General features: G+C 36.8%; 1 protein-coding gene across 1 annotated transcript in view; it reads left to right on the top strand.

Annotated features, from left to right (window-relative positions):
• Positions 1–18,392, top strand: part of LOC143034643 (F-box only protein 6-like) — a 33,018-nt gene extending 14,626 nt beyond the window's left edge. The window contains exons 3-6 of the mRNA XM_076201000.1: positions 4,962–5,110; positions 8,620–8,839; positions 13,242–13,377; positions 14,432–18,392. Of these exons, the coding sequence (XP_076057115.1) occupies positions 4,962–5,110; positions 8,620–8,839; positions 13,242–13,377; positions 14,432–14,566 (640 nt within the window). The 3' untranslated portion in view covers positions 14,567–18,392. The remainder of the gene's footprint in view (positions 1–4,961; positions 5,111–8,619; positions 8,840–13,241; positions 13,378–14,431) is intronic.
• Positions 18,393–22,338: the final 3,946 nt, after the last annotated feature.

The following is a 22,338-nucleotide window of genomic DNA, read 5'->3' on the forward strand; positions in this document are numbered from 1 at the left end:
TATATATATGTATGTATGTATGCTGAACACCACAGGGAGAAGGAAAATTCTTGAAATCTGAGCACTTACGTGATATTTTCACATCTTTAAGAATTACAATCGAACGTAATCCTTGTAGATGTGAAAATATCACGGAAGCGCTCGGATTACGAGAATTTTTCTTTTCCCTGTGGTGTTCAGCATATCGGTGTAGTCACGTGTGTTTTATAATGCTTGTGCTTATATATATATATATATATATATATATATATATATATATAAATATATATATATATATATATATATATATATAATAAAAAAAATTCATAACTACACTAATAAGACCAAAACTTGAGTACGCAGCAACACTATGGACACCCAGTACCAAAAAGATCCTGTGAGATCCTGGAGAAACATAGCCAGCATCTCACAGGTGATGTCCTTCGGCATAACACTGTCATCATTCAGAGAGAGTCCGACAAGAACCGCCTTACCTACCTTGAAGCTTTATATATTGCGGATAGTAGGCCGTCTCTGAATTCCCACCAAGACGTCCCTACTATACTGCCTAGTATTAAGCCATTTAGGAGAAGCAAGCCCCGAGGCAGGACAGAAAACATCACACTACACACCCGGGGTAGCGGGGCTCGAGAGAGCGGACAAGCCAGCCAATGAGTGTACGTGGGAAACTGTCCCGCCCTCCCAACCATGAGGGGACCAAAAATGGTCATCCTTCCAGCCAATCACACGCTGTGTTTCTGTATCTTTGTAATATATAAACTCTTGCATTTGTTCCATCTTTGTATTTTGATAATGACTCAGGTAGAGTCGAAACGTCAATAATGACCGGAATAGGAAATCTTCTCTTCTCTTTCCTTTACCCCTTGCTATAAAGGATACCTTCAGGAAGTTGGAAACTGAAGAAGAAATTGGTCAGTGCTGAATTTGCGGTTGCTTTTAACCAAGCCTGCCTAAGAGAAAATTTACTCCCACGGTATACAAACATATATATATATGTATATATATATGTATATATATATATATATATATATATATATATATATATATATATATATATTCTCTTGTTGACAGACGAGATTAAATGATATTGCTGTTTCTGCATTATTTATCTTTTTGTTAAGAACTTCAATTTCTCTTGCTAATTTACGGTGTTGGACTGATAGTTTGCTGAGTAGCTGTCCGTATGAGGTTGCAACGTTTCGGTCTTCTCTGTAGACCATCTTCAGGCTAATTGTTTGGGTGTGTGTGTGTGTGATGTTTATATACTATTTTATTTCTGATTTTTTTTTTTTTTTTTTTTTTTTTGGGTGGTGTCGTGTGAAGCGATCATCCTGATTGGCTGCTGCGTAGTCATCAGGAATCACTGGGAGAGGTGAGGTCAGGTCCGCTTGTGGGATGGGAGAATCTGGAGGTCTATACTATGTATGTTCATGGTTGGTTTTAATTCTGCTATATAAATTGCTTCAATAAATGCTAATCTGCGGGAGTCTCTTTCTCTGTCTATTATTATTGTTCCTTCTTCTAAGTTTTGACGGGTGAGGGAAGTATTATGTTTGGTGTTATAGTGATTCTTTATGGATCCATGTTGTAGGTGGCAGGTCAAATGTCTTGTAAGTTTAGTCCTCGTCATTCCAATGTATGTTTGAGACCCACAGTTCTCAATGGTACAGTTATGTTGGTAAATGACGTGATTATCTTGTAAAGACGATGTCGATTTGGGAGGGCGGTTTCTCAGTAAAAGTTGTGACGTCTTTCGGGTCTTGTAGTATATGGTCAGTGATATTTTGTCTTCTGGGTCAGTGGGCTTGACGTGTTTTGTTATTATGTCCTTAATGACTTTTTCATCTGTCTTATATTCTGATGACATGTAATTTCTGTAATATATATTTATGTTTTCTTGTTTTTGTGTGGTAGGTTTGTTAGAATACCAGTTGTTGATGGCCCGTTTTGTTGCTTCGTTAATTAACTTGTTACTATACCCATTGTTAATAAGGACTTGGGTAAGTCTTTCCAGTTCAGTGTGTGTATCTTTCCATGTAGAGCAGTGTGATATGGCGCGTCGTATGTATGCGTTGATAGTGGAGTTTAAATATCGCTGAGGGCATTCACTTTTACCATTAAGACAGAGGTAAACGTAAAACCTAGCAACAAAAACCTCTGTCTTAATGGTAAAAGTGAATGCCCTCAGCGATATTTAAACTCCACTATCAACTTCACATGACACCACCCAAAAAAAAAAAAAAAAAAAAAAAAAATCAGAAATAAAATAGTATATAAACATCACACACACACACACCCAAACAATTAGCCTGAAGATGGTCTACAGAGAAGACCGAAACGTTGCAACCTCATACGGACAGCTACTCAGCAAACTATCAGTCCAACACCGTAAATTAGCAAGAGAAATTGAAGTTCTTAACAAAAAGATAAATAATGCAGAAACAGCAATATCATTTAATCTCGTCTGTCAACAAGAAAATATTCTTCCTGGATACACTAATATATATATATATACATATATATATACATATATATGTATATATATATAAATATATATATATATATATATATATATATATATATATATCTATATATGATGTTGAGGAATGGACGACAATTTGTGGGGCTGGGTTGTGAGATAAACACCGAGAACCGTTGATGTTTTATTAACGGCCTTTTCGCTCTGAAGAAGCTCTGTTAAGAGCGAAACGTCAGTTAATAAAACTTCAACGGTTCTCAGTGTTTATCTCACCACCCTGCCACTCTTTTGTCGTCCATTCCTCAACATCATATATATATATATATATATATATATATATATATACATATATACATATATATATATATATATACACATATATATATATATATACACATATATACATATATATATAATATATATATATATATTATATAAATGTATATATATATATTATATATAAATGTATATATATATTATATATAAATGTATATATATTATATATAAATGTATATATATATAAATGTATATATATATAAATGTATATATATAAATGTATATATATATAAATATATATATATATAAATGTATATATATATATAAATGTATATATATAAATGTATATATATATATAAATGTATATATATATAAATGTATATATATATATATAAATGTATATATATATATAAATGTATATATATATATATAAATTTATATATATATAAATGTATATATATATAAATGTTTATATATATATATATATATATAGAATATATATAAATGTATATATATATATAAATGTATATATATATATAAATGTATATATATATAAATGTATATAGATATAAATGTATATATATATAAATGTATATATATGTAAATGTATATATATATCAATGTATATATATATAAATGTATATATATTATATATAAATGTATATATATTATATATAAATATATATATAAATAAATAATAAAATATATATATATATATAAATATATAAATATATAAATATATATAAATATATATAAATATAATAATATAAATATCTATAAATATATATAAATATATATAAATATATACATATATTATATGTATATATATGTATATATATATATATATATATACAGTTATATATATATATATATATATATATATATATATATATATATACAGGTAAACGTCGACTTACGATGGCATTAGGTTTCGATAGAGCCATCGTAAGACGATCTCATCGTAAGTCGATCCCCACTCTGTTCCGTGGTCACTGTACCTAGCCTACCTGTATATTAACCACCAGAGATACTGAATATAGCCTATTAAACATGTACAGTAGTTTATTTAATTATTTTTATCCTTTTTACCATATTCAAACACTATAATATGTATTTTCAGTACGGAACTTAAATCTCGCGGGCAGCAGCCAATGCCAGCCGTGCGACGTGACGTAATAATACTCGCATCATAAAATATAGTCACCGCTTATATCGGTCGTTCTCTCTTTCACCCGCGAATTTTGAAAACCACAGAGAATGGGATTTAGGGCACATTTGAGAGAATGTAAAAACATAGGGGCGACTACAATAAATATAATCAAGACGCCGATATGGCAGCGTCGCGAATCCACTTGCTCCTCATGACGCCTACGTGTGCGGCACCGTATGGAAGGGGTTAAATTATCATATCGTCATCGTCGTCGTCGTCATCGTAAAGTCGAACAATCGTAAGTCGCGGCCATCGTAAGTCGACGTTTACCTGTATATATATATATATATATATATATAAAGTTTTTTTCCCCCTTATAAGGAAGGTAGCCAAAGTCAAAGACATAAATCCACTCCCACCCATTTCATTCCCACATACTCCACTCCCATTCACCACCCCTCCCTCTTTACTTGGCTCCTTGTGGATGACAGGTCATTCCAGCATCTTGCCCACTGCCCTGAATCAGAAGCAATTCTAAATTAATGAATACTGTATTTGTTTGTCTACAGTCATGTATCTAACTGGTTGTGGAATACAGGATATAGATTCATCTCATCATTGAATTTTATATCATAAAGTTATTGTCAGTCTGTACTGTCTGTAGTGTTCATGATTTATCATGAAATACCTCATTAAAATTTGATATTATAATTTCAACATAAATTCAGTATGTTTATCCACTGAGAAATTATATTTATTTGTTCCATTCACTATTACAGCTCATATTGATATTTTTTTTTTTACTAGATGGTAGTGTTTGATACTAATAGCTATGCATCATCAGTAGTTTTACAATACACCTAGGTTAAGAGACCAAGGTGTATTGTACACTCACCAACTGCCACATTTGTGGATGTTTGGGCCCAGGACATAAACCCACTCCAGGAATTGGTGGTATTTTATGTTATGGGCCCATATATCTGCAAAGCAGCATTTGGCGAGTGTTGGATTAAGAGACCTAGGTGTACATAATTGTTGCAATGGAATTTTTTGCAGGTTAGATATGGAAGGAAGTACTATACCTTTACCTGTACGGCAAAGTATGATGGATCATTCCTCTGAGGCAGAAGTATGTAGAAACCTTCAAAAATTGAGTGTGTATCACACATTCAACAGAAATGTTTTAGTGAACAGCTCTGGAGCTAGTAGGTACCCAATATTATTCTGTATTAGATCTATGTAATATTTAATAATCCTCTTCATATTTGTTCCACTATTTATAACAGAGGATGTCATTGAACCAAATGGACAACTGATGAATACCTAAGTTTTGTTCCTTCCAAATGGTACAACTTCCCCACTCTATTCATAGCTCTTGACTATCTTCTATTTTTTTTATTTTATTTACACATAAGGAGGTCAGTACGCAGGCACCTACCCTCACATTTCTTCTATTTACTAGTGACATAGAAACCAACCCAGAACCTTACACTAATCCTACATACCCATAACCTATAAACTGTACACACACATATGCAACACACGCCACTATTGGTTCCACATGACATGCCCGAACCAGTATTCAAAAAATTGCAGCTGCAGCTGACATGACAGCAAGTGCACCCAAAACCACATCGACATAAGCACCAACTTTGAAAGATCAAAGAGAAAGAGGTGACATGATTACAGTGTTCCAGTCATGAAAGGGGATAGATTGCATTGATAGATATCTCCTGATTAAGGATGGGAAGGCTTTAAGAGGTCATGGAAGTAAATTAAGAAAGAGCATGTGTGAAAAGGATGTGAAGAAATACAGTTTTCTATATAGATGTATAAATTTGTGAAATAGCTTAGAATGTGATATAGCCCAAGCTCAAACAATAAATGAGTTTAAATTTAAATATGATAATTGGAAATCAAAGATATATCTTATGTTGGAGCTGTACATGAATTTGAATCTAGGTATATTAGAAAATTAGAGAATAGAAGACAGGACCCAGTGATACACGAACACAACATTCATATACAACTAATCCAAGAAATAAAACTGATTACACAAGAGTAAGAGAAGACAACACAAAACACAACAGCGGATTCATGACTTATACAGAATAGGATACCATTCTCCAACAAAACAAGAGAAATCAAACAAACATTCACAGACACCACAACTGAAATAACCATAATCAAAGCACAAATAAAGAAAACAACCTTCAACATCAAAAACCTATTGATACCACCCACTACATCAGTTCCTGAAGGCTTCATCTGTCAACTCAAGCAACTCAGCTCATTAGCAAACCACATACTAGCAGTTGATCTCAATGCATTTCACCTAATCTGGCTTAACCACTTCACTTCGGGCCAAAATCTCGCGGGCAGCATTAGCTGCCAGACGTACGATGTTGCGTCATAATACTCGCATCATAAAAAATAGTCACCGCTTGTATCGATCGTTCTCTCTTTCACCTGTGAATTTTGATAACCATAGAAAATGTGATGAAGCCAGTTTAGAGAGTATGTCAGTTACGCAGGGACAACTACAATAAATATAATCAAGACGCCGATATGGCAGCCTCGCGTATCCACTTGCTCCCCATGCCGCCTACGTAGGCGGCACTGTATGGAAGGAGTTAATAGATAAACAGCAGACCAGAGTGGACACAAAATACTAGAACAACTCCTCAGCCTTAACATAATAAACTCCAGCAACAACCCCACTCAATATCCTCTTGCACAGAATCACCTAACAACATCTCTAGACTTGGTAAGAGTACACAGATGACATCCAGAAAAAGTTAGAGACCTTTGATATAAGTGAGTACTCATTTCTGTGTAGGGACTGTCATGATCTGGCATGTTGTTTTTGATTTGCTGTATCAAATCTGGGCACAATTTGATCAGTTCTATCAATAAAGGTGAAATGCAAAATATAAATATTTTACTTGTATAATATAAAATATGTACAGAGTGAACTTACAAGATATGAGAGGTTTGAGCGAGGGTGCGAATATGTTGGCACAGCATGCAACCCTATTTTTGTATGTGGGGCACATGCAAGTGCCAATGGCAGGTGCCATTTTGCTATATCTATAGGCCTACTCTATATTCCTATTTACCTGCCTTCACATAATCCTTCCACTTTATTTTTGAGTGAAGAAAGTTTACAACTTATCATTTGCTATCTATCTCAATCTTGCTAAGAACTAAGTGTGATTTGTGATGGCACTACTTTCCCATGCCATCATTGTTGTATTGACCCTTGACCCTTCACTGCAAATTGATTCATTTGTGTACTCCTCCAGTGTACTCCACAGCAATTTTCCTGTAACTGATCATTTATCATAAGTTATATAGTATTATAGTCCCATATCTCATCATCCAGCTTAAGATAGCCAAGTAGTGGTCGAATTTAATATCAACTTGTGTATTGGCACCATAAGATAGCTAGTAAGGGCAGTTACAATGTTATATAACTCTCGCAAGGATATGTAGACTAATATTACCTAACATAACTTACAAAAGTTACTGTGTTACACTTTCATAACTTTGTTTCACATTGTGACTCGTCATGACACATCATGGAACACTATGACAGGACCATACCACTGACAAATATTCAAATCTTGTACAAATGAGTTTCTATGAGTTTTTTATTATCTCTCCATCCACAATCCTGCTATGTCTGTCAAGTGACAGGTCATCTTTTATCAACACCCCTAAATATTTGTCCTCTTTTTGTTTTGTAATAGATTCTTTTCTTAAAGAATAGTTTAATGATGGTCTTTTGTAACTATTGCTATTTCCAGTATTTTGCATTTTTTGGTGTTCGAGTTTCCATGACACTAGCTGAAAACTGTAGGGAGAGGAGAGCAGTCACTAACTGCTCCATTTTCTATGCATGAAAAAATGTAAGAAATGCAGCTGAAGTTGATAGAGAGAGATCTTGGTCCCAGTCTGGAGAATAATTATCAGCCCGTTAGGGCTGCACCTCCTGATGGAGGTGAAGGGCTGACCACCACATGTAGGTTCCTATCATTGTACCCTAAAGTAAGCTTGATAATATGATAATTGGTCATAAAATATCAAAAGTGAGGCCTAGAATTTTAGGGTTCTTTACCAGTGGAAGGGTTTGGATGTTTAATTTCATTGTAAGGTTGTTTTTAATTCATGATTAGCTGGAGTGAGTAATGTTACTGGCAAGTGTTGTTTCAAGCTTCACTAAGTAGTAAACCCACAGCTGGTAATGGTCTTTGGGTCCTCCCACAGATCTCTCTGGAATTTTAGGCTCTCCCATTGTCTCCTTCATACTCCAAGTCTCTCTTCTTTGGGTACAATTATTCCCTCATACAGTCCTCTTTTTGCATCTGTCCCCAAATATTTCTCATGACACTTTTCATTTCCCTTGGACATCTACTCACTTCTATTACTCCAATTCATGTCCAACTCCTCTCCTCCATTCTCTGCTACATGTGACCCCAGATACTTAAAAATCTCCACTTCCTTCAGCCTCTCATCTTTTAAACTTGTTTCCAACCCCTCACCATCACCACTATCTCTTGTATATCTTATCACCTTTTGCCCACATTCCCCTTCAGTTTTCTTTTCTCACATATCCTCCCAAACTCTGCAGTCATATGAAAACAAATCCTATATTTAAAGATGAAGCAGTCATTTTTCATTGTGAATTTGTAAGTACCATCATCTATTCCAGATAAGTTCAAGGGTTGGCGAGTATCAAGTAATGGGATGATAGTTGAAAGTCCCCCTGTAGGAAGCCAACCAATACCAGAGGAAGCAAACTTACCAAGCCAACACTGCTTTGTGGGAACTTACTTCAAAGTTAAACGATATCAGAAGGTAGACTTCAAAAAGGAGGGAATCACACCATGGGTTTTAAAAGTCCTGCAACCCAAAATAGAAATCTCAGAGTGGTAAGTGGTGCCTTTGGATTGATGGTAGAGGAAATAAGATTAGCTTAAAAAGATACTATCAATACCTGTTTGTTATTTACAAAGTTAAATCATTCACTCAGTATCCTAGTTCTAGGTTTTTGTGGTTCATGTGTAGAGTGTTGCTCTCCATAGCTGTCAGTGGCATGGTCTAACACTTTGATTGTAGGTTGTGATACTATTTTGCTATTATTGGAGAATGGTTTGGATGAATGATGCTGTGATGATGGAAGGGAGTAGATGGGAGATGGGGATGAGGTGAGGGAGTATGTGTGAATGATGTTTTGATGCAGCCCAAAGGGATTTCTCCCCATCTTCTCTTTTTCTGCATGAGGGAGCAGAGAGGGGGGGGATCACCAATTAAATGAAGCAGCCTTGCTGTGGATGTGCTGTGTCTGACTGCATTGCCTCTATGTACATAAGAACATAAGAATAAAGGAGACTGCAAGAGACCATAAGGCCTACACTAGGCAGCACCACAAGTCATCCCCATCCATAAAGTTGTCTAATAATTCTTTAAAACAACTGATAGTTTCAGCGCTTACTGCATGGTTACTAAGTTTATTCCATTCATCGACCACCCTATTAGTAAACCAATTCTTGCCTATTTCTTCCTTAAATATAAATTTGTCCAGTTCATACCCATTACTGCGAGTCCTGCCCTGTTGTTTTATTATGATGACCTTGTTTGCATCACCTTTGTTATAACCTTTGATCCACTTGAACACTTCTATTAGATCACCCCGCACTCTGCGTCTTTCCAGAGAGTGTAAGTTAAGGTGCCAAAGCCTCGTTTTGTAAGGCAAATTTCCGAGTCCATGTATCATTTTGGTCATTCTTCTCTGTACTGATTCTAGTGAATATATGTCCATTCTGTAGGACGGAGATCAAAACTGTACCACATAGTCAAGGATGGGTCTAACTATTGCTAGATAGTTTAATAATTACCTCAGCACTTCTATTTGTTACCATCCTAGCAATGAAACCTAATGCTCTGTTAGCTTTATTTCTGGCGCTAATGCACTGTTTCCTAGTTTTAAGGTCCGGACTCACCAGAACTCCCAAGTCCCTCTCGCACTCAGATTTTTATAAAAACGTGTTATCCAAGCTGTATCTATTTTCGGGGTTGTGTAGCCCTACGTTTAACACGCTACACTTAGAGATATTGAAGTTCATTTGCCATTTCACCGACCATGTGAACAATTTATTAAGATCATCCTGCAGAATCTCTGCATCATCTCCTGACCTAATTAGGCGTCCTATTTTAGTGTCATCCACAAACTTACATCACTATTTATCCCATCGTCTGAGTCGTTTATGTATATAATGAACAACAAGGGACCCAAAACCGAGCCCTGGGGGACCCCGCTAGTAACATTGCCCCACCTAGATTTTATTCCATTTATAGTGACCCGCTGTTTTCTGTTACTAATCCAAGCTCTAATCCATTCCAACACTTTTCCTCCTATGCCATAGGCTTTGATTTTATTTAGTAGTCTCTGGTGTGGCACCTTGTTGAACACTTTGCTAAAGTCAAGGTAAATAACATCGTATTTATCATTGTTATCTGATGCCTTATATACTTTAGTGTAAAGGATAGAAGATTAGTCACACATGACTTACCCTTGGAGAAACCGTGCTGTGAATCATGAATTAAATTATGTCCTTCGATGTGTTCTCTGAGTCTATTTACTATTATTGATTCAAATTTTTTTCCTATAACTGATGTCAAACTGATTGGCCTGTAGTTGCATATAGACGATCTGTCTCCCTTCTTAAAAACAGGAACAACGTTTGCCTGCCTCCAAGCAGTTGGCACAAAACCAGTGTCTACCGATTTATTAAATATTTCAGTTAATTGGTCTCAGATTTCAAATTTACACTCCTTAAGCATTCTTGGAAAAATTTCGTCTGGATCCGGAGATTTTGTAGCTTTTGGTCTTTCAATCTACTTGAATACTTCTTCTTTACTAACGCTGATATTAGATAGACTACTTTCTTCATCCCCTCTGAAAATCGGATCGCAGTCAGGTACTTTATCTAACCTCTCATAGTAAACACCGATAGAAAATAATTGTTAAACTCCCCACTCATTTTTTCCTCAGATTCTATCATGACATTTTCATTGTTTTTATTTGGTCCTAGTATGTGTGAGCAAAATTTGACGCAGCCCGAAGGGATTTCTCGCCGTCTTCTCCTTTTATGCATGGGGGGATGGAGAGGGGGGGTCACTGATTTAATGAAGCGGCCTTGCTTTGGATGTGCTGTGTCTTGCGACACTGCTTCTAACCCAGGGCAGTGGACAAGGTGCAGGGATGACCTGTCATCCAGGAGGTGCTAAGATAAGAGGGAGGGTGGAGGGGTGTGGAGTGTATTCAGGGATGGAATGGGTGGGAATGATTTTATGTCTTTTCCTTTTTGGCTACCTCCCTTGTAAGGGGGAAAAAGCCTTGGTATATGTATGTATGTATGTATTCTTTCTTTGTTTTTTGTTCTATAGAGGTGAAAGAAACCCTTTGGGTTGGATTTTGCTTGACTGGCAACCTTGATTTCATAATTACGTTTCACTGTATGTGTATTCCTTTTAACCAGCTTTGCCATTTCGTTATATCTTGATCTAAGGTGTGATTCCCCGTTCTATATTTTTACATAAAGTCCTCTTTTCATTCCGATCTCATGTTTCAATCTGTCCGTCATCCATTTGGGAGTATTACTATTTTTTCCGTATTGACTTTAGAGGGATAAATGTGTTTTGTGCATTAATAATTAGATCAGTTAGATTGCTATACATTTCATCCAAATCGCTGACCTGACTGTTGAGCCCTCGCCCCCAAATGACCTGACCCAAGGTATGCATATTACCCCCCATGACCCGACCCCTAGTCCTGACCTGACCCCCAGTCATGCACCGAGACCCAACAATGTTCAAAACGTCCACATGTCATTTCGTATTCAATTTCAAGTAGGTTTTTTTATTGTCAAAGTTTGCTTTCCTGAAGTCTGATACTTGGACGTTATTCGTACTTTTTAATTTTTCCCAAATAACATTAAATCTTATTTCTTGATGATCGCTAGAGCCTAGACTATCTCCCACTATTACACTGCTAATTTGGTGCTCATTATTAGTTAAAATAAAGTCCAGGGTATTTTTTCCCCTCGTAGGATCGGTAATCACTTGTTTTAGGAAATTATCCTGCACCACATCTAGGAATTTCTTTGCTTCATGATCTTTTTTAAGGTTTCCCAGTCAATGTTTCTATAACTAAAATCTCCCATGATCACAACGTTTTTGTACTGGGACGCTCTGTGAATTTCATGAATCAGGGGATCAGTCTATACAAGACGCCAATAATAAATTTCTTATTCTTGCCTATAATCTCTACCCAAATAGATTCCATATAGTCCTCTTCCTTAATCGAATTGTTGATTATACAGTTTAATGTGTTTTTAACGAAAAGTGCTACACCTCCCCCATTCCTGCCAACCCTGTCCTTGTGAAAAAACTTGTATCCTTCTATTTCGATTTGCGGAAGGAAATGTTTATCAGCCATGTTGATCCAGGACTCAGTAATAGCTATAATATCGAAATTCTCTATGCATGCTTTACCTCACAGCAAATCAATTTTGTTAATTATGCTCCTGCTATCTGTATAGTAAACTTGAAGTTTATCTTCCCTCCACCTGCTTTGGTGATTCTTTTCACAGCCCCTCTCTAAGTTGCTTCTATTGCCTAAACTATATTCTGATACTTCCCCCCCCTACTCCCACGTAATCTACCCGAAAAACCCTGTAGGATGCCTACTTCTCACTCAAGGGATTCAGCAAGGAGCCGAAATCCTGTCCCTTGTGTATAGGTGATTTTTACCATAAAAGCAGTCCCAGTTGTCAACAAATGCCCATCCATTGGCCTTACAATGTTTTGCCAGCCTGCAAGTCATTGCAATGTATGTAGTTGTCTTTTATGACATGCAGGATATAGTAGTTCTTTTCTTGACCCCTGTCACAGAGTGCTAAAGGAAAATAAAAAGATAATCCTCATCATCCTTGATCTTCTAAATATCTACGGCATTCACCTGATTGAATCTCATATTCCTTAAAGCTTTGTGTTTGTCTTTCAAGGTTGAATTTTTGGTTATTTATTTGAATTTAGTCTTGGTGGTGATGGTTCACAATTGTCAGAGAATAATATGCACCCATTCTCCACAAGATAACATTCCTTTGAGATCAAATCATATTTTGATTACAGTGCATATTGCCATGAAAAGAACTACCATGTCTGTAACAAAGGTTTTAAGCAAAACTGCAAGGAGGCAATATTTTTGTAGAAAATAATTTTTTTTTTCTTTAATGTAAAATATGATGTGATTTTATTTACATATTACAGGGTGAGTGCTAGGTTTGACTGTGGTGCTACTCATAACATTGAAGTGCATATTTATGTCGATGGCAGCTGGAATCCAGTTTGGTCGCACAAATGGTGCAGTGAAACTGGGGATTATGTGAGAACACAGTGGGTAAAGGTAAGTAATGCTTTCACATCTATATTGTGGACTTACCAAGTTTTAGTTTAAAGCCTAGTTTTTATTCTCATAGTATTTTGTTGCTCAGCTCTGTTTTGTCATAAATTATTGTAAAATTACCTTTGAGCTCAGAAGTGTGGCTGGGGAAAGGATTACAACCTCCATACATGAGGTGTTGAGATGGGAGGGGGTATCAATCAGTCAATCCATTGCCCCTGGTCTCTCTTGCAGACTCCAGAAAATTGGCAACAGCTTCTGGGCTTGAATAATATTGGGAAAAAAAAAAAAAAAAATCTCTCAGACTTCTTCACAAAGTGAGAACCACAAATTGTATGCTTCAGTAGTGATCCTGAATTCTGTTGCTCCCAACCCCCCTGAGCACCTGAGTGGTAGATATTCCTGATAAGAGGCCTAAAAGGAGAAATTTGAAAGTAAATGTGGACAAAAGTAAGGTGATAAGATAGACAAGTAGAAAGGGAGGCAGTGAGGTGGATGCAAGTCAAGGAGAAAGGCTAGAGAAATTGAAGAGCTTTAAGTATTTAGGGTCACATGTACCTGGGGAAGGAGGAGTGGGGGTTGAGGTAAATTATTGAGTAAGAAGAGTAAGTGTTTAGGTGGGATGAAAAGTGTCATTCTCTAGAGAAGCAAGAATAACTTTAGTATACTTACATTCAGGACACCATCCAGCACTAAGGCAGTATCAACTTAGAATAGGTGTGGCCACAGAATGAAATTGCACGAGATTCAACCATTACACAGAGGACACTGGGCACCTAATCCTACTCTGCCTCTCACTATCCCCAGACAACAACACAATATTACTTCTTTATGTGACCTATGGGCCTCTTATGTGGCCAATGCTAGTTACCTGGGAGTTGTGGATCTCCTGGAGATTGACCGATTGATTAACAGTTAAATTATATATTTAATTGTAACAGGAAAAATGACAAATGCATTTCATCCTCAGTGAGGATGGTTTGACAGTCCCTATTCTGTGGAAAATGATAGAGAAATAGAGGGGGAAATTTTAAATATGTATTTTTCATGTTTACAGATCAGACATGTATTAACGGATTACCCACACGATGCTGTGTCTTTGATGTTCAGTTCCTCCAGCAAGGACACCCAATTCTGGGCAGGCAATTATGGTTCAAAGTCAGCAGGTTCCTCTGTGGTTTTCAGGCTATGAAACATTGTGGAATTACAGTGTAAGAATTGACTAGTAGATTTTGCCCTCTGTAAAGAAAAATATAATGGATAGCTTGCTGCTTTATTTCAGAATTAACTCCATTGCTACCAAAGGGGTAGTGTGCACTTGAATAATATTTTGGCCTTGACAAAAATAAAACAGGGACTACCTTTTGGAATAGACAGGGTTAAGCAAGATATGATTAGCTACTTTTTTACTGAAGTGGGTACCATGTATCTGAATTAAAGCATCCCACTTGCCATAATGAAAATGAGTACCCCTCCATATGGAAAGGGTTAAAGACCAAATATTCATTGTGTGATGTGTGCATTGTCTACTGAGTTAGGTTCTTACTAGTATGTATATTTGCATGTACTATAGTTAATGACATATGAATATCTTTGCAACAGTTCATTTATATAGGCTATGAGTGTTTACATAAGGCTCTTTGAGCCATTGATCTAAATAATGAAAGACTAGCATCAGGAATTAAAATTTTATCAAGGATATCCAGGGATTCTATCCTTGGCAGACAATATTCTCCAAGGATGTGGACTTATGATGTGGTTGATTACATAATTGTTGTCACAAGTATCACTAAGTGGAAAACCAGCAACCCTACAGTGGCTGGCAATTGTTCTTGGAACCTCCTACAGATCTCTACAGGAAGAAACTTTGGACTATCTGTGTAATAGTGTGGAATTGTTTCATTGTCACCAGCTGAAAATGGTAGGGACAGGGGAGTAATCACTGGTTGTCAGCTCTCCACATGTGAAAAGGCGTAAGAAATACAGTTGAAGTTGATAGATATCTGAAGATAGAATAGCAGCCCCTCAGGTGTGCACCTCCTGATAAAAGTGGTTGATGGATTTTAAAAATGGGCAGCTTTGCTATCCATATTGCAGGACCATCATATGCAGGTATCTGTTATTGGTCCAACATGGAGGTGGTAAATAAGCAATATAAGGAGGGAAGCTACTCAGGAAGGTTGAGACATTGAAATAAAGTATGAATTAAACATGTATTGGTTTACTGATGAAAAATGTAGTAGCACATTTGTAAATCAAAACTAAAACCACAGTCAGAGGAGAAGTAAAAAATGGAAATGGTGAATCTAAATATTTTGACTGTAAGCTACTGAAAAGGACTGTATTTTACAGTCAAAATATAAAGACTCACCATCTTCAGTTTTTTCTTCTGCTTGACTGTGGTTTTAGTTTTGATGTATTGGTTTCTTTTCCTTCAAATAGATATGATTTAATGACAAAAAAAAATCTTGGTGATTTTTTAGTATCATAATTACAAGGGACAAATAACAAAGAAACGCTTGTGGTAATCCTGCAAAGCTCCCAATTTTCAAAACCTGTAACCCCCTCACCTCCATCAAGAGGTGCAGCCCTGAATGGCTGACACTTGATGTCTGGACTGGGTCTAAGATCTCTATTAATTTAAAACCAGGAAATGCTTGCCTTCTGTTACTTTTAATTAGTGATGTAGAAATAGTTCCACACTAATACAACACAAACAATAGTCTAAAGTTTCTTCCCAGAGAGATCTGTGGGAGGGACCAAAGACCTTTGCCAGCAGTTGTGGTGCTAAATGTATACCATTTAGTGAAAATTGTTTTTATTTTTGATTGCAACATTTTCCCTTTTCTTGAACTCGGCTTGTAAGAGATTTTCCTCAGCCAAGTCAAATGACATAGAGAAACATTGCCATCTGTAGGTTTAGGTACATTGAGTTTTTCACTGTGCAGGGGGTTCCCTTAACACTTCAGTACAACTCAAATTCTTGCATACAGCATCAGCTGCCATGTGTAATTTGCATCACACTACTCACATTATAAAATATAAAGTCACTGCTGTATTACTCATTCTCTTTTAATCTGATTAATAATAAACACAGAAAACGTGATCAAACCAGTTCATAGAATCCAGTGGTAACTCATGTACAACTACAAAAAAATATATATAATCAAGATGCCAACACCAGCTTCCCCATGTACCCACTCATACCTCATGATGTCTACATAGGCATCATTGTACCTAAGTGGTTAAGTTGAATAAAGTCACCTGGCAGCAGCCAGAATTAAGATACAAGTTTTTAGTAGTTCTGAAAAAGTAACCTTTTTGTTGAACAAAGTTTGCCTCTGCTAAATCAAATCATCTAGCAGCAGCCAAAATAAATATTTAAATCATTATTATCAGTGCAAGGGCTAATCGGTATATGGATGATCAAATTAATCCTTTGATATAGGTAAAACTTTTGACAGACATTACTATTTAGTTGATATCAAATTATTTTATCTAACTAAGGGGTGGACTTAGAACAAAACAATATTGTATTTCATTGATAAGTAACAAGTACTTCTATCCATAAGGATAGTATTACACTATTTTGTGTTTCTTCAATTCAGGTGGGAGTTGAGGGTGCACTCTATATAGGAGCATTATATAACTAAATTGTGGTAATGGTGTGGCACCACATCAGGTGTGTATAGTATGAGGTGGTCATAGTCCAGAAAGAAGGTTCATCTCTTGAAGGGAGTTCTGGGAAGAAGATAGGGATATTGATGCTGAATCTCATAAAATGAGATGTACATAATTACGTGTATCAAGGTCCTTTTCCACCTTACAAGGGAGGTAGCCAAAGTCAAAGGCATAAATCCATTCCCACCCATTTCATCCCGACATACTCCACTCCTGTTCACCACCCTTCCCTCCCTCTTTTCTTGGCTCCTCCTGAATGACGGGTCATCCCTGCATTTCACCCACTGCCCTGGGTCAGAACCAATGCAGCAAGACATTATACATCTACAGCAAGGCCACTTCATTTAATTGGCAACCCCCCTCTCCATCTCCTCATGCAGAAAAAGAGATGTAATAAATATAAAAATGAGATGTAATAAAAGTATTTAAGAGGAAGGTCAGAAAGTAGGTTGTTGTTGCAAGTACTAAGTAGGGCATTCAAGTAAGATGTATATGGTAATGGGAGCACTACAAGAACAAGTAGAGAAAACCATCATTATTCATAAAAAGCTATAGATTCTTATGTATGTCAAAATTGGCTCAATGTGAGTGACATGGTGAGGAAAGGGTCATGGGCATATACGAGTTTTGATAATCTTAAAATTATTTGTCAGGTGTTCCCTTCAGTGTGTTTTGCCACAAGTTTTGTTTTGTGGACTAGAAGTTTATTGCAGGTGATGGGGTAATGCAAAAAATACCTATACTGAGGTATAGGCCAATGCGGGTGAGGTGGAAGAGTGAACTTGGTATTAATAATGAATTTTGCTTTATATGAGGGCTTGATAGAAACTTGTGTGGGACAATAATTTGAGAATGTACTGGGTCATAGACAGGTGGTATTTAGGTGTTTTAGGTGAGGGATCCAAGGAAGCCAATTTTCAAATATCTGACCAAGAATTTGGGTCTGTTTAGTGGCTGGAAGAAAAGGGTTGCTTATATGAATTGATAGGGTGTCTTTGCAGTGCTGTTATTTGCAAAAGTGCATGATGACTGATTTTAAAGTGAAAAAAAGCAGAATCCATGGTCTTCAGCCCATTAAGTTGCAGAGGATACAGCTTGTTGGAGAAGGCAGTTGTGGGTAGGACATGTTCCAAACCTATATTGCTAGATCATCATTATATAAAGTGGAAATGATTCCATGGAAAATATGTTTTGCTATGTTGTTAATAAATTAAAGAGGACATTCAGTTGAGTAAGGTCATTGTATGACCTCTCACATTTTTTTCCTCCTTATGTTTGCTTATCACAGAGTTTATATGTACCATAAAAATGTCTAAATAGACAAAAATAGTGGATCATTTGTCTTTTTATTTCCCAGTGTTATCCCACCATCTTCAAGTGGTGCCCCCTGGGTTAGACCCCCCCATCCAGGAGTTAATGTCAAGAGTGAGGAAGCAGCTAAGACTGACAGTATATTCAGTCACAGTCCGTATTCTCTCCTACTAATAATAACTTAATTTTTCCAATTAACAGCCATAAGTCCACCAGCAATGGTGAATGGTGGTGGGGCCAGATGGGGATCTCTGGAAGATCTTAGTCACAACCCAAAAACCACACACTGTAGGCCCAATGGTTGGTCACCTTGTGCTACAATTAAGGAATAATACAGCTCAGCAGCAGCCTATATGACTGGGTATTTCTTTCATGATCTGCTCTGCTCACCCCACATGAAGAAGAGGCTAGAAAAGGTCCCCCAAACATAGCCTCATCCTCCCCCCAAAAAAAAAGTGGACCTTGGACTATCCAACTAAAAAACAGGTAATAAGAACACCCAAATTTAGACAAACTAGAACAGTAACTTGGAAAAAAAATTAATGTAAACCTCCCCTCAAAAATCACCAGTAACTTTGCTCATCCCAGACAACCATAAATCAAAGAACCACCCAATAGTAAGATTCAATAGCTAAACACTTCCATTGGAAAAGAACTCTAAAATCCTGGGCTTCACTTTTGATATTTACAGTACATGTCCATTAGTCCACACATCAAGGACCTGGCAGGAAAAAATAGTGGCAAGTGAAACTATTGAAAAAATTAAAGTAATTTAGTGCATGAAATAATTCTACAATATTTGCCCAAATAGAAAATTATAGATTCTCATTATATTTCTTGGACCCATGGAATAGATGTTGGTTTCATCCCTGAGGGAGAAAAAAATTAATCCCACTGCTGTCTAATTAACTGGCGAGCTTTGTCTATCGGCCTCCTGTAGGAGCTACTAGATGAGCCAAAAGAAAATGTCTTGGCTGAGACTTGCCCAGGGGGTCCTTGTTGTTCTTGGCCATTGGTCACACGTCCTCGACGATTTTCACCAGCTGGTTTTCCCACCGTATGCTCAAGTTCATTATCTTCTTGAATGGAGCTGTGGCGTCGCATGCCCAAGTGATTTCTGCCCGTTGTCGTGGAGACACTGTGCGCAGCCTCAACAGTTCCTACGGATCCCGCGGGTTGCCTTCGTGGAGCCTGGCCACATTCTTCAGCAAGATGATGAAGACCAAAACACTTCGAATACTTCGTCGGCGAGAAGGACCACTTTGTGATATAGCTTGGACCATGTCTGGGACCATTGAAGTTATATTTACTTGGGGGTGGATAGTCCTTGGCCCACGTTATGAGGATTTGGTCTAAGGGTCGCCCTTCCTTCATGTATCGTCGAACCTTAAGAACGCCATCAAGGTGATAGGCGTTCGAGATGGGCAGGTCCTTATGGTACTTCGTGACTAGATATTCTTCGAATTTCCCTGGGTTACTCGGGGTTTCTATCACTTTAAACGTGATGCCTCCAAAGTGGCCTGTCGTTAGGCCATTTATGAGGTCGACCTTCGTCCTGGCCACATACAGGAAGGGCGAATTCGTATTTGATGGTCGGACGATGTCGGTTCCAAGGGTTCCGGCAGTCCTTGGCAGTTGCGCGAACCACTTGTCTTTGACTGAGGTCTCTGTGCCAATGGGGAAGGCGAGTTTGATGTACTTGTGTCGTGGGGCGATTGGCGCAGAGCTCGTCCGGGCTCTCTGATTATTTTCTCTTCTCTCCATGTTCTCTTTGTACGGGTAGAAGACTCACGCGCTAATTTTAGTTCACAAATAATCACTTGGGTTTATGTTTATAGAGACAATGCATTAATATAGTACAAAAAAATAATTTGAGTTGTCAGGGATCCGAGTCTCTATGAATCGCTGTTACGTGATAACAATGTTCTCTGTGTCACAACATCGGTCCTCACTGTTCACGGGCACAAGTTCGTCATAATCACGGACGTAGCCACAGGTACCTTGCTCTCACGCTGGGGATCACGCTATGCATTTCTGGTCAAGGCAGGCGCGCGTGGAGATTAAATACTCCGGTGGAAACCTAGTGATGACGTACCTCTTGTAGGATAACGGCCAATCAGAGCGGGTTTTGTGTGACTTTACATGACGCAACATCATAGAATTGTCCAGAATCTCTATCTACAGTATTTCCCAAGTTTAATTGCCATGTTACACTATATCAATATATCAATATATATACATATATATATATATATATATATATATATATATATATATATATATATATATATATATATATATATAGATATATATATTTATATATATATACACACACACACACACACACACACACACACACACACACACACACACACACACACACACACACACACACACACACACATATATATATATATATATATGCAACAATAGTCAATGGACGCGTGAATATAAATTTTGCATAAACTAAGGGGAAATAAGAATTGAATAGTAAATATTTTCGTCTTTAAAGACATTCAGATTACAAAGGAAAAAATAGAAGATAACGTAAATACAGGCAGAAGAAAGAACGTAGGGAAAGTCAAATAAACAAATTTGCAGTTCGCGGGGTGTCACGTCGTCGCCCCTCCCCCCAAAAAAATATATATAAATGTATATATAAATGTATACAAATAATGGATAGATTAATAAATGTTTGAGGTGTATGGACAAACGCCCTCTAAGACACTTGATCACAAGAATTTATGGTGGAATGTGATGTTTGACTATTCTATATTAATAATGAAATTATCTAGTTTATACAAAACCATACACAAATCAAAATTATCTTCAAAAGTATTTTAGATGAAATTAGATATGATGTTTCTTTTAAGAGAAGCATTGCAAAAAAAAAAAAAAAAAGAATTTCTGTGGATTGGCGCAGTCAGTTGGTGTCCCTTTCATGAACAAAAACCCCACTAGACACCTGGCCTGTTCTGACACTTGACTTGTGTTGGCTCATCTTGATATTCAATTCTTTGCCAGTTTGACCAATATAGCAAGAACTACAGCGTTCCCAGGGAATACTGTAGACGCATCCTGCGTTATTACATTGAGCATTTGAGTTCTACAGTTGTGCTGTTCGTAAATATGACGTGGATGTTGAACTCCTGTAGGATACAAGGTATTATTTCTTTACAAGTTTCCATGAAATGAGAGAACTAGATTCTTGCAAAAATTACTTTTTGAGAAATGTTATGGCAAGACCTCCTGTGATCTATCTACATGTTTTGGATATTCAAGGCGTGAAGCAATTTCATATATCCTTTTAATTACACTAACTAAAAATTCTGGACTACAAACCCTATATGTTCTGAGAAACATCGAAGAAAAAGAAAAATAATTATTAGTAAAGGTGATGAGCAGGATCAAATGAACATACGACAAAACATCGGTGGGTTTCCTAAAAACATCAAACCTTAAGTATGTCTCTTCTGTGTATGATAGCATATGAAAATGATAATTTGTTACCTTGTTCTATCTCCGTTTTAGATTTGATAGGAACTAAAACATTTATTTCAATGAGAAAATTATCCAAGTTAAGATCAACAGGCCAAATACTTAAAATATCAACACACACACACACACACACACACACACACACACACACACACACACACACACACACACACACACACACACACACACACACACACACACACACACACACACACATATATATATGTATATATATGTATATATATATATATATGTATATATATATATATATGTATATATATGTATATATGTATATATATATATATATATATAAGAAAAGTTGCGTTCAACCTATATATCTCTTGATAGCGTAATTGGTAACTACAGCACTTGTCATGCGCTCGCCGGGTTCGATTCATTGGCAGTACCGCATTTCAACATCTGCATGTCGGCCTCCATTGAGTCTCCCAATGTTGATGGCTTAGAATTAAAGTG

This window comes from Oratosquilla oratoria, chromosome 17 (assembly GCF_046742065.1).
Source record: "Oratosquilla oratoria isolate Oo_2021 chromosome 17, ASM4674206v1, whole genome shotgun sequence".
Taxonomy (NCBI): Eukaryota; Metazoa; Arthropoda; class Malacostraca; order Stomatopoda; family Squillidae; genus Oratosquilla; species Oratosquilla oratoria.